Source organism: Dermacentor variabilis, chromosome 3 (genome assembly GCF_050947875.1).
Source record: "Dermacentor variabilis isolate Ectoservices chromosome 3, ASM5094787v1, whole genome shotgun sequence".
Taxonomy (NCBI): domain Eukaryota; kingdom Metazoa; phylum Arthropoda; class Arachnida; order Ixodida; family Ixodidae; genus Dermacentor; species Dermacentor variabilis.
In genome coordinates, this window is record NC_134570.1 from 29,841,461 (window position 1) to 29,855,926 (window position 14,466).

At 45.4% G+C, this 14,466-nt stretch overlaps 1 protein-coding gene across 1 annotated transcript in view; it reads right to left on the reverse strand.

Moving 5' to 3' along the window:
• Positions 1–14,466, reverse strand: part of LOC142575349 (neprilysin-1-like) — an 83,669-nt gene that overhangs the window by 42,659 nt on the left and 26,544 nt on the right. Inside the window, exon 2 of the mRNA XM_075684633.1 lies at positions 8,065–8,183. Within this exon, the coding sequence (XP_075540748.1) occupies positions 8,065–8,183 (119 nt within the window). The remainder of the gene's footprint in view (positions 1–8,064; positions 8,184–14,466) is intronic.

Consider the following 14,466-nt stretch of genomic DNA (forward strand, 5'->3'; position numbering starts at 1 on the left):
CATATTAAATAACATTCACCTAAACACACTGCTAGGTGACGATGGAGTCTTACGTGCCTCTATCCTTGGTTTTAAATAAAATAGGCATCTCTCTCTCTCTCTCTCTCTCTCTCTCTCTCTCTCTCTCTCTCTCTCTCTCTCTCTCTCTCTCTCTCTCTCTCTCTCTCTCTCTCTCATGCCTTCAAGAGAGTTGCTGATCTTTCTGTTTCCGTTACGGCACAGCAGATTATATGCTGTTCCAACGAACCAGTTTGTGATGGCACCGTATTTTACTGCGACAGCAGTTAAGTGCTCAAAACGATGTTCGTCTTGTCCGTCCGCCCACCAATTCCGTTAAGCTGACGACGACTGCTGTCATCACGCCGTCTACTCCATGTCACGCTTCACCACTGACACAGGGCGAATAAAAACCCGCCACAACCGTCATCACTGGCAAATGTTCACTAGAGAGCCGTGTACGCTAACCAGTGCGCTATCGCGCAACATTTTTTTCCTTTAATACAGGGATGACAGACTCAAAAGTAATCAAAGCACTATACGAACAGGCATATCATTTTTCAGGCAGACAGACACGTGCACGCAAAAAAAAAAATCACTCTGGCGGCTATTCTTAAGCTGCATTACACGCATGATACAGTTTAACGCAAAATTAATTTTGTGTTATCTAGGAGTCTATGCATGTCTGTCACACATGTGCCTTTTCCGAATACTGACAACAGTGCTCTTGGCAATTAGTGCAAAACTTTGCGGTCCACACGGACTCTGTGAGCCATGACGTCTGTACATGCGTCTGTAGCAGACGAGGATGCCAAGCTGTGCGCAAGAACATGAAAGTTGTTGTCGATAAGATTTCGGTGTGATGGCTCGTGATTCTTCGTCCTCGTGCTCTTGAAAACAGCATGGACGACGCAACAGAGGCGCACATTACGATGGTGGTGATTAGGCTGAAACATGTCACACAACCTACTCCATAATGAAGAACGCGCCGAGAATCAGGTCATTGACGGAAAACAACTTAGAACGCATTGACGGTGTCACTGGCAACAACGAAGGCGCAACGACAGCACTGCGTAGTTTTTTTAAATGTCTTAACATGAGTAATGTTAAAGTGGAACACAAGTTTGAACGTGTGAAGTGTGGGAAGCCGGTCACGTGGTCGAGGTAGAGAGGGGATGGGAGAGCTTAGAAGAGCGTGTCATGTGTGTATGCATGTATGTGTATGTATATATATTTCTTTCTGAAATTTCTGCGATATTTAATACATTATTCTTCGACCGCTTCCTCCCCCCTCCTTCTTCCCGTACTGAAGCAACCACCCTATAATCGCTGGCTTCTTGTGAATTACACTGTAGTGGGTGAGCATAATTATTTGAGGGACATCTATGCAAGCACGAACAGAATGTATGAGTTCACTGGAAAAATTCTGCTGTCGCAGCAAATGAGTTAGAGCATGACAAATCGCTGAAGTCTGCTGTCCCCCTATTTTTAGATCGCCGCTACATCCGTTCGAACGCGGAAAGCCAACAATATAAAATGATGTCGACACTTTCGTTCACGTTCCGTTTTATTTTTCTGCGCTCACCATTCTGGTTGTTCAAGGAATATGTCGAAATTTCTTTTTTAGATGCGGCGGAGACAAACTAGATCGTCTTATCAACATGTCATAACTACCAGTACTTTCGCAACTTACGGATAAGGGAGAGTTCCTTCCAATACATGTTTTATTACCTTAGTTTGACGGAATGGTAAAACTTACAGGACTGGTGTTACGTCAGCCATAGAATTTTTTTCAAACTATGACATTCATCACTGTTACTTCTGTTAATTTGCCTCTTTATTCTTCGTTTTGCCAAATCAACCAACTGTTCCTTATCGAAAAGAAATCTGTTCTTGAACATAATCTCCTTTGGTTATCTTTAAACATGCCCTTTCTATGTTATTTATCGTGCAATATCTACGCGACTCGATATTTTGCAACTAGGAAAACTTAAGTGAGCACACGGGACACGCCATAAACTACAGAATAGGGGAGCGGAAGATTTACGCGATGGGCTTTCAAGAGTCACAGAATGACATGAACTAGAAAGAGCATTCAAGAGGATGGGCTTTATTCACGGAAGGATGCTTTGCTTTAACGTTTCTGGAAAACACAAACAAGACGTCACACAAGTTTTGGAAAGCAAGCTTATCGACCCACGATGTTTCGAGGATGCATCGCAACTGTGTGGAGCCCGTTCTCCTCTTCAGAAAGCAAAACGACTCGCTGAATGAAACTTCTGAGTGCATGCCCGAAATCTCCGGAAAGACGATAAACTCGAAGATAGCCCATCGAAAGAGTCCGTTTTGTAAAGTAAGCGAACCTTTCAGGTCGAGCATGTTCTTAAACAAGATGTACTTAGTCCTTGTAAGGAGGAACTGAAACATCACTGGGGCCGGTAAAGTAGCCTCTTGAAAGGGCGCCAGAATAAAAAGTCAATAAAAAGAATAGCGGCAATGGAAATAAAGCACAGCAACACACTCAGGCATTTTCAGGAGGGATACTTCAATCCAGAACCTAAAACGTTGTTTTCACCTCTTTCTTTTTACGTAGAAATATCCAAGGCCGCAATGTCATATTCCTTCTTTGCGTGACTTATAAGCCTTTCTTTGATCATCTTGAACGTCTTAACCGATTCTTGCTTCGTGTTGTTCCGCTCCGTTTGCCGGTGTTCCGGTGTATCTTGAAGAAAATAACGTCGTGTAACGGAAGCTAAGGACCGATTCGTTTTGTTCGCTGACGAGCTGCACCGCAAGGCACGTATCGCTGAAGGATCGTGTCAGGCTGATTTATTTTCCACTCAAATATCGGGGCAACGCTTGCGGTACTTGCCTCGAAGCTCTTTGACCAGGCTCGAGTGATGTGCACCTCTTCAGCTAAAGCTTCTTCAAAATGACATCTTCTTTTCTCTATTGAAATGAATGCAAGAAAGAGACTGTGCTCCTCTTTATTTTTCGAGTGTCATAATATGTCTAGTTTGTGTACAAGTGTTGTAACCATTTTTCAGTGTATCTATTGGTCTTTAAACCCCCCCCCTTTTTTTTTATTTGAAACCCCGCAAGGGATCCTTAAGAATAAAATAAATGATGATGATGATGATGATGATGATGATGATGATGATGATGATGCTGATGATGATGATGGTGGTGGTGGTGGTGGTGGTGGTGGTGGTGGTGGTGGTGGTGGTGGTGGTGGTGGTGGTGGTGGTGGTGGTGGTGATGATGATGATGATGATGCTTTAGTCACCTTATAGTGGTAATGGCGACTTTTTTGGCATAATACTAACGTAAAAATAATGTAATGAGATAAGAAACGTCACAAATTTTGGAGAATCAAGGCCGAAAATAGCTAAACAGAGTGCGCAGGACCCCGATATAGCCCGAGACACACTGAAGTACATGTACAGGCACAAAAGGCGCCGACAAGTTATACCACGCGCTACACGCTGAGTCCCAAGCAGGCACACGAAGCACCGATAATCTTCTTTCCGCGCAAGCGTCAATCTCGTTAGGCGCACCCGCGCAAGCTTCAATGCGCGGGTTTACCTGCTGGAAGCAAGCCTGATATATTTCAAAGAAGGTTCATTCAATCAGGAACGGGGTCGCGCCCGGGATTAAAGTCTAGGAAAGTTACCTGCGTGCCGCAGTTTTTAGTTCGCCCACGTAGGACGATGGGCTCTTTATTTTGAAGTAGTTTCTGTCCACGACCTGCACCCTTTTCTCCATTAGCGAGATGTTGTTTCGTGCATCTGTTATGTTCACCTGCAAAAGCGACTGCGAAACGTCAGTGAAGTTTGCTTTGCCTCAAAATAGGTATGCTTGCGGCGCTGCACCCTTTGCAGGTAAGGGACAGCTGGGGGCGCTGCACTCAACTCTCGCTTCTTGTTTTTTTTTTCTTTCTTTCTCTATTTTTCAAATGAAACTAAAAGAAAGAGACGTAGTCACCTCATAACGGTGATGGCTACTAATTTTCGCATAACGGAAACAACAATATTACAAATATATCTAAGAAAATGAAAAGAAACCACGTCATGGGGTCAGAAACCCACAGAACACAGCCCTGTACACCCATGAACATATCAATATAAAAGGCAGACACTTGTTTATGTTGATTCATTAAACAATGGCACCAACAAACCTGCTCCTTCGGAACCATGAAGTGTTCAGTGAAGCCACGATTCGATTTTCGCGCAAGGTATAGCACAGCCTTGGCCAAAAGAAACTTGCCTGTTTATCAAGGTGATAAAGTAAAGCTAATGCTCTGGTGTTAGATGAAGACTGCAACAAAACATTGGACTTCTCAATCCTTAGACCTGCACGACGCCATCGACTTCTGGAGAAAAAAGACGTGGCTTGTGGAGTGTTAGACAAGAACTGATTTATTGCTTGCAGCGCTCGCGCCATCGAGGTGCTCTCTCGGGCCGTCGTCTTCGCCGTCAGCACCGGTACCACAATGTTTTTATCGTCAGAATCTGCTCGGGGCAGCTCTCGTTGCTCGCGAGAGCGGTGTGGCGCACATCGTAGTGCAAGGTGTCCCGATGAGGAAACGGGCGACGGATGCTGGTGGTAGTGATAAAGACGAAGGGAGCGATAATGATGACAATCATGACGCCTAAAGCAGGACGAAGTCAACCCGCTAGCAGTGGGCAATAGGAGCGGTGACAGAAGTCGGGTATTTCGTTGCATTCAGGAACGGACTGATGCTGGCCGCGAGGACCCAGATACTGCGACTGTGGGTGGCGCAGTGGGCAGGGCGCCCGGCGCAGCCGAAGAAAGTGCGGGATTCTATCCCCGCCACAGGACGCTCACTGGTATATAAGACGGGTACAAGCAGCTCCTCGGTCAGGCGGCCAACATTTCGAGTGTGCGTTGCACTGAAGAAAGCGTCACACAACTGAATAAGATCCTCTCTCAGAGTAGTGTGTTGCTTCGTTTATTTTAGTTCTTGCACAGCAAGCATGGCGGTCTATGCGAACCTATGCGAAGCCGGGCTCCCTCGCGAAACTGCTCGCGGCACGGTTCGTTGCAGATCAGCGGTGTCAGGAACATCCGGGGAGTGAATTAGTGACTTAGTCTTTCAGGAGTATTTAGCTTGAACGAACGGAGTGAGAAAATCAGTGACTGAGAAAGGAGGTGATTTAGAGAGAGAAAGCGTTGCGTGAGCAATATACGGGCTATTAGTCGTCGCGACCGATCAACACAACCCGACCCGACCCGACCCGACCCGAATCAACCGATCGACCGACCGACCGAGACGTTTCTGACTAGGCTCAGAAGGTTTTCACGTTACACCATATCGACGATTCCGCGCCAGAAGTTACGCTGTGTGTGGCTAAAACCTCTCAACTACAAGCGCCAAACAACTTGGTGAATCAAATTTATCTAGCAAATAGTTGCATAACAGCAGCCTGTGTCGCCATTCTCATAAATATTTTTCTTTCTTCATTTTCTTATCATTGGACAGGAGGGGGACGAACTAGAGTGGTTGTCGCTTTTTTAGGAACTCATAAAATAGAAAGTAATGTAATCTACTTATGCGAATAGAGCGATAATGAAATAAAGCGACAGCAACTCGACAGGTCATATTTATTTAGACTTAATGTGCAATACGAGCTTGCGTGACCTTGTAACCAACACGTGTGCCCTTTCTCTATCTGAAGTTGAAAACATCTCACTTGACAACGTCGACGGCAGCAGAACTCGCAGCGCTTCGAGTCGCACTACAATTTGTTAATGACGAACCAACATACAAATGGTACATTTTCTGCGACTCGAAGTCGGCACTACAGTATTTAATGTCAGCCTACGGTGTGATCCGAATGAATAGTTGGTATTTGAAATTACACAGACCATACACCACCTGACTGAGAGAGGACATGAAATGATTTTTCAGTAACTACCAAGTCATTGTGGTATCATGGGCAGTGAAAGTGCCGATCAAGCTGCTCGTTCAGCTCATGCAGAAAAGAACCGCCTATCGATCCCGCTGCCTAGGACAGATGCTGCAAGGATGCTCTGCCTACTTGCACGCCAATGCACCACATTTGAGTGGAATTAACCACATTTTATGCATGCCCGTTTATACATCCTGTGTCCAACCTTAAGCCTTCGACTTCTACCAAGACTTCGCCGAAGAGACGCGAGCCTTTTGTGTAGGCTATGGTTGGGCGTCGTGTTTACCAATGCCTACGCGTTACGCATAGCGATGTCCGACACCGCAGCGTGTCGCGATTGCGTCGACGCGGAAACAATTCATGTCCTTTGCCAGTGCTCGCACTACAGTGCGCAGAGACAACCGCTTTCCGTCGTGCTGAACCAGTTAGACGACCAGCCTCTGTCAGAAGAAAGAATTCTGAAACATCGAAGCGACTTAACATCGCATCAGAAGACCGTGCAAGCGCCACTGCGCTTCTTGAGATCGACCGGCCTGCGTGAACGCCTGCAGGTGATTGGAACGCCTTTTCTGTTACCTGTTTCGTTTTCTTTTTCTTTTTTTCTCTATTTTTCTTGTTCCCTTTTTTTTCGTTATCTCTAGCTTTCGTATCTGTCGCCTTTTACACTGAACGGAAATTGTCTGAGGAAAGTTGTGCGAAACGAAACCACGCTCTTGTTTCAGCGTGCTGTCATTTATTCACTTACAAGTTTTCTCTACATATATATATATATATATATATATATATACTTCTATATCGATACGATATAGAAGTTGAATTTTTTGAACTTCTATATCGAAGACAAGAGCGAGGGCACGGCTCAATGCGGGCTCATGATTAAAGTTTGAGAAGAATGCAAAATAAAATAACCGCTACAAGACACGACCCCGGTACTCAAACATTAATCACGCTGCAAACACGATATCGCTTCGATGAAAAATTCGTAACACAAGTGCCGTAACCACATCACACGAAAGCACAAAACTACATCGCTCGAAAATGATGGCAGAATACTGCAAAAAAAGGCGCGGTTCTCCTATGACTGTTTCAGAATATAGGATGAAAGGAACGCATGCTGCTACAGTTTCATAATGAAATCTGTAGCAAAGACAGCTCTTTCATTGCGATGTCGAGCCAACGGAATTCAATTTGGCTCCTACGAATGATGATAAAACAAACTCGGTCGGCCGTACTGCAAAACCTTTTGCAGGCAAAGATATTCTGTAAGTGGGGGGATAGCTTCGCAGCTTAGCAAGCGTCGCCTTCGTTCTGATAATATGCGCGACGACGCACTGCAGGAGTTACAATTCTAAAATAAAGAGTTGTGTATATTACGTCGTCAGAAGGAGCGCGTTAAGACATAGGACGTACGTTTTGAGTATGCGTGCCTGCGTATGAATGAGTCATTCAGTCAGTCAGCTAGATGATTAGGTTTAAGTGGTGGCTCGCTTAGTTAGTTAATTATTTAATAAGTTAGTTAATTATGTATTTAATTACCTAGGCTGTCGGCTAGGTGATTAATTTAACTGGTGAACTGTGCAGTTGTTCTGTTAATTTGCTAATTAATTAATTCATCAGTTATTAGTTCGTTAATCAGTGGGTATATAGTTAATTAATTCGTTATTGGTTTATTGAGCAATTAGTAAGTTACTTATGCAATTATTTAAGTGGTCAGTGATGTAGCTAATTCGTTGACGATTTAGATGACGGCTTAATAACTAATTATGTGGTTAATTAATTACCAAGTTAGTTAGTTAGTTAGTTAGTTAGTTAGTTAGTTAGTTAGTTAGTTAGTTAGTTAGTTAGTTAGTTAGTTAGTTAGTTAGTTAGTTAGTTAGTTAGTTAGTTAGTTAGTTCTGGTTTGTAGGCCCTGCTTCTCTGGTGCGCACCTTGACGGAGCGGTGCCGCGGTACAGATGGCATATCCTCGCAGGAATCGCAAGAACACCTTACATGATAGGTCTAGTACCCCTCATTAGACCACGAGTCTCCCAAATTCAATTTTTTTTTCTTTTAGTCTCCCGAACATGCACCAGCGTTTATACGTTTGCCTATCAATGCCACGACATCGCGTCGCGGGGGTGACTCGCGCTTACCTGATGACGCGGCTATGAGGTGGACGACGAGGAGCACCGCGGTGACCACGAGCAGCAGCACGCACGTGACGGTCAGCGCCCGTTCCAAGCTCGTCCGGTGGAGCCACCAGTAGCAGTGACTGCAGGCAAAGAGCAAGGGGAGCGTGACGTTACCAGCGCAAGATGCCTTTGAGGGTCTGCGATAAGGCTGCAGTAGGAAGAGACCAGAGTGCGGCCAACTGTGAAAGGGAACGCCTGATCGGTATTTATGCAGCAGCTACTGTAGAAGCGTTACTTGAGACATAACTCCTCGGGTGTGTTTCACTTTCAAGGATTTTTATAAAGTGGTTTCACCGCAACTGAGTGGAACCAACGACATATGGTTTGCCGTCATGTGGCGTTCCTTGAAGTATTTCTTATATTGCGCTTGATTAGTGAATTACCTAAGATAAATTATGCAGTTTCTTTAATATTCACTTTAGGAACAAGTGCGTTTTGTTAAGTTGTAGAGGACATTCGAAAACGACCAATCCATATTTTTTTTTGTGGCAACGTACATGCTGCGTGGCGATTTTTGCCGGTGTTTAAAGAAAGCCCGAGAAATGATAAATAAAATCACGTGACTGCGCTCGTGCGCTACCGTATTGCGCTACCGCATTGCGTTACCGTATTGCGCGGATACAGATTGCCCGGATCTTGTATAATGAAATGTATGTGTGTGTAAGAAAGAAAGAAAGAAAGAAAGAAAGAAAGAACGAAAGAAAGAAAGAAAGAAAGAAAGAAAGAAAGAAAGAAAGAAAGAAAGAAAGAAAGAAAGAAAGAAAGAAAGAAAGAAAGAAAGAGCTACGTGAAACACCCTGTATAGACGCCTCCCGTTACATCGAGCCTCGCGGGACCGCAGGATTTGGTCGAAATCTCCGAAAGGTCGAATTAATAAACGGCGGCAAATGAATGAACTGAAATCTTTTTTTATTGTTTCAAGCAGTCTGTCGTCGTTGACAGACTGCTTCAATACAATATTACAGTAAATATACATGTCATCGTCGGTCAGTGGGCCGCAGTGCGAAACACTGTCGTCAGCGCTGAAAAAAAAAAATCCTCGAAAGAGATGTCGCCTGGGGCATAGCGCAAGTCATCATCATTACTGCAGGGCAGGTTGCTGCCATCACCATCGCCACACAGGCAAGCAGTAGTGCCGTCTACGGAATTTCTTTTAGTACCGCAGCGCGCATGAGGCAGCACAGGTGGGCGTCGAATAAATCGAAGCGGCCATGCTTTCGCCTCCCATTCGAACTAAAGTTTTCTTTCCATAGCAATATATGGTCTCTCGCCAGGACATTTCAGTACGTTCGTATTAGGCAAAAAAATCAAACCAACCGTGGCAGAATTAACGGGAGTTTACTGTCCTTGGCAAACAAGACAAAGAACTCACAAAGAAGATGGAGGCTTGAACTGATTAACAGAGGCAGAACAAGAAAATCGCACGCCTGGAAGTAATGCTGTCGATTCCTGGCTTCTTGACTCATGTTACCACCGTAAAGTTAGAGGGCTCACAAAGCGACGACCAGGATACCGGCGTTCGCAGTGTCTGGGTCTTCTATTAGCATCCTGTCTATAGTTACGCTGGTAACGTGAATCTAGAAGCCAGCGCGGAGCCAACGTTTCGACAAAGCGGGTCGTCCTCGTCGAGTAGAAGACACTCCCTCTTATCGAAACTTTGTCTCCAGGCTGACGATCCTCTTGTTAGGCCCCCGTAAACACTTGCGAAGTGTTTCTCCTGTCGAAGATCCTGCGTCCCAGCACTTTCTTCACTTCGGTGCAAAAGCACATACATCTGAGAATCTTGATATATTGATGGGGTTATATATGCAGGAGCTATGACAGACACCACGTACGGTCATAAAGGTCAGAGTATAATCTCATGCATCGTCGGCGTGAAGAGTGGCAGCTTCGCCCGAAAGGTGCAGCGTCGACTGCGATAGCAAATGAGTAGACTGCTATAAGTAGTAAGGATAGTAGTTTTATCGGCCGTATAAACTTGGAAACATTCGCTTACTAATTGAATTAAAAAGCGTAGTGTCAGCGCGCACAAACAAACATGAGCACATCACACTTGATGAGCGCGGACACTGGCTGCCAAAACATCGGTGTCAGCAAGCGCGGCAGCGGTAGCAAGCGAGGCGACCTTCGTGTGGTCTACCGCTCCAACGCAAGAGCGGCGAGAACAAAGCGCGCACAAAGGCACAGGCGCCGACTACGGGGCGCTCCGGGGCCTCAGCCCCCTCCGGAGTTTTCCTGTGGGGGCAGAGCCCCCCGCCCCCCTCCCCATCCTCTCAGCGATGCTGAAGCCTACCGCTCACCCCTCCATAAAATGTGATTACCGCATTTCTGTTACCCACATCATTCGACGTTTCCTTTAAGTTGCCTCTACCTTTTAAACGTGCACATATTTTAATTGCGACTTTCTTTTTGCAAATCCTGACAATAAGAGGACACGCTCACTGGAAGCCACATGCGGCGGCTACCTCATTCGTATTTTCTGACTCCAACGTTTCTTTTAGAAATTTCACTGTGAACACAATGCACGAACACAATATATTTAAATATATACACAACACAATGTTTATTATATTTTTTTAAAGAAAAGGAGGTAGCCAACGAACAATTATTTTTAAAGGTATGGATAGCGCATGCCTAGTGAATCGATATGTTGCTGTATGTTCACCTCGCTTCCTAACTGTGCGTTGTTTACCCATGGCGGTCCTTCAACAACAATGAAATCAGTTGCTAATCTGGCTCTTTTACATGTGAAAGGCTAGTGACGCCATTCTCCACGCCACAAGCAGCCGTCGACGCGGCAGCTTGCGCAACAGTTATCTTTACCGGGAAACGCATGCGGGGAGCGCTACGTGCTTCGCATTGTTATCAGGTGCGCCTTATCATCAATGATGTGGTTTGAATGGTTGTTTTGTGCTTGTTCTTTATTGAAACGAACGATGCGTTGCATGTTGTATGCGTGATGCCAAAGAATGTAGGCACTTTTCTCTTCAATCGCTGAAGTTCTCTTTCTTTTTTCGTGAGGACGCGCCCCGAAATATTCCGACCAGCTAGAGGCTAACAGCTTCGCTGTAAAGAAACACAAGCGACTGCTGCTGTCCCCTTCGAAAATGGCAATATCTTGAACGGCGGGAAACAAGACAGCCTCCCTCGAGCATCCCGCATATTTTCCGATGAAGCGACGCCCGAGAAACTTCTGCATCTCTCTACGAAAATGCTGGTTGTAACCAGCGCACGTGACACGGTTAATTCTATCCGAGGCCCCGCTCTCCTCCTCCTCCCGCCCCCCTCACCACGCGTATTCCGATTCGTGCAGCCTCCTCTCCGTTTTCATTGCCCCCAAATCTCGCTCCGACGATCCTCGTCTTTCGCACAAAAGCCCGGCGGGGCGAATGCTTGTTAGCGCCAATCAAGGCCGGAAACGTGCCGCGCTCTCGATTCTCCCAGGAGAGCCAGCGTGAGCGCTCGAATGTTCTTTTTTTTTCACTCTCTCATTCTCTTTTTTTTCTGTCCCCTACATGACAAGACGAACCAAGCCTTAGTGCCAGAGACTTGAGTGTTTCATCTCGTCTTATTCTGACGGCATAAAATGCTGCTGCTCTATAAACGAAACTGCGAGCCGTGGTTGTGTGCGTGTGCGTGTGCGTGTGTGTGTGTGTGTGTGTGTGTGTGTGTGTGTGTGTGTGTGTGTGTGTGTGTGTGTGTGTGTGTGTGTGTGTGTGTGTGTGTGTGTGTGTGTTTTCAGAGTGTGCGAATAGTGATTTTTTGAAACCGAATCGAATACGAATCAAACAGCGTAATAAGCGAATCGAATCGAACCGAATATCGAATACTTTTCGAATAGTTTTTGAATAATGAACAGCCATTGTCACAATTAAAATGAAACAATGTTCACATACCAGCAGATTTAAAGTTCTCAAGCTTCTACCATTACATAGCACAATATGAAGCGCTTATTAAACGCGCGAATAAAGCATCAAGAGCAACCAAGTAGTTTACCCGCCGTGGTTGCTTAGTGGCTATGGTGTTGGGCTGCTGAGCACGAGGTCGCGGGATCGAATCCCGGCCAGGGCGGCCGCATTTCGATGGGGGCGAAATGCGAAAAACACCCGTGTACTTAGATTTAGGTGCACGTTAAAGAACCCCAGGTGGTTGAAATTACCGGAGTCCTCTACTACGACGTGCCTCATAGTCAGAAAGTGGTTCTGGCACGTAAAACCCCATAATTTTTTTTAAAACAACGCCACAAGAGGGCGCTCCTACTGCTTATGTTGATGGCATATTTGGAGAAATTCAGTATGGCTTCAGTATGGGTAGGCGTCTGAATAATAACTTATTTGTTCTTAGTCGCTGTATTGAAATATCCATAGTAGAAAGGAGACCGACACATGTGGCTAAATTCTTGCAACATGTATTGTATGTGGACAGGAAGGCAAGAATTTAGGTCTGAAATATAGCGTTAAAAAATGAGGTATTATGGTATTCAGTGAACACAGCGAACACAGTGACAATTCAGGGCCAGAGTGTAAATAAAAGAATGTAAATAATTTGGTCTATGGATAAACGAAAGCAATAGATATATGGTAACTCAGGAAAATCTATAACAGCAAAGCGGAAGAGAAATGCAGCCATAATGAAACACATATAGCTAAGGCGATACAATAGGTACGAGGTGCTCCGGGATAAGTGGAAAGGCGTAATGGTTCCAGGGCTTACATTTAGAAATGCGGTTGTTTGCTTCAAGTCAGGCGTGCAATTAGGACTCGATGCCAGCTAAAGGTCAGTGGGACGCCTCGCAGTGGGTGCTCACGGGAAGACTATAAATGAAGCTGTGCAGGGTGATATAGGCTGGAAAAGTTTTGAAGTGAGGGAAGCTCAGAGTAATATTATGAAGAACGACTATGGAAGGACTATTGGAAGAAAGTAAATTGGCTGGAAGAGTGTTCAGATATTTGTACAGAAAAAGCATTGATTCGCAGTGGAGGAAAAGAACTAGGAAGCTTACCAGCAAGTATGCGATCAGTAAGGTGAGCAACATGGCAACAAAGAACGTCAAGCGCAAAGTCAGAGAGGCTGAGATAATCTCATGGGTGGCGGCAGCGGAAAAAAACCTAGCTGCTACGAGTGACTACTCAAGAGGAAAAAAGGAAATCAGGAAAGAAACAATTTATGATAACTCAAAGGGAAGCTCATTACTTTTCGAAGCGAGATCAGGATGCCTTAGAACACGCACTTATACAACACGGAAGAAGCATGTGCTTGCTGTGGTAAAGCTAGGGAAACAATGGAGCATGTTTTATTGGAATTTGAAGATATCTGCCCAACGGTCGTTTTAGGCACCTCTGGCCTCCTTGAAGCCCTTGGGTTCAGCGAGAGCAGCGGGAAAGTAAACATATCCGAAATAGAGATTAGTAAGAGGCGATTCGAAGATTGGTGGAAGAAAAGTTGGCAAACGAGAAACGAGGGCGGCACGCAAAAACAAAGTTCTCAGTAGGGGTTCAGAAAGTTTGGTAAAAGAGCTTGGTGGCGCAACGCACCGCCCCGTTCCAAAGGCGATACTCAGCGCATCCATCCATGCATCGATCCATCCATCCATTGAAGTCAACTAGACTCGGTTAACGTCTGCGACGCGGCCTCGAACATTTAAATGCGACGCCAAAGAGAAACACTACGTCAGTTTATACTGATGAAGTGCTTCACCGGTGCGTGGTAGCAACCTGACCCCCTTCATATCACTCTCTGATAAGGAAATATACACTCATAAAGAGATGACCGAACTGGCAATAGGCAGTCGTCTATGCTTAGAATACAAGATACTACTTATGCTTACAGGAGCTATCTCAATTGCAATCAATTGTGGAAGACTGACCGGCCGTCCACTTTAAGAGAACATACCATACTCACACACAAAACGAACTTTTTTGATTGCGTCGGTTCAGTGAAAAGACAACTCGCGGCTCTGACAACAATAGCGCAGCGCAAGCGCTGACCACAGCCAAGGAAATTGTTCTTGTCGTCTAACCTCGACCGGCAGCGTTCAAACGCAACGCATTTGTGGAGGAACGACCGTCAAAGCAGCGCGAAACGTAAGTATACGCCATCGGCTTCGTATCGCGGGTAAGCTCTCGAACAAATATTGACGCAAAGCGAGCTTCTACGACAAAAGAGGGCCTTTGTACGGCAATGACGGACTGTCCAATGGCTACCGACAAAAAAAACATTGTGTAAAAGTTTGCAAAGCTACAGAGAGGGGGTAATTACACGAAGCAAACAGGAGTCGGAGCTGTCATTGCCCCAAAGCGCCGCTCCCGCACGGTGGAGCAATCACGGGAAAACTTTACGGTCAATGCCATATTGCTATCCTTT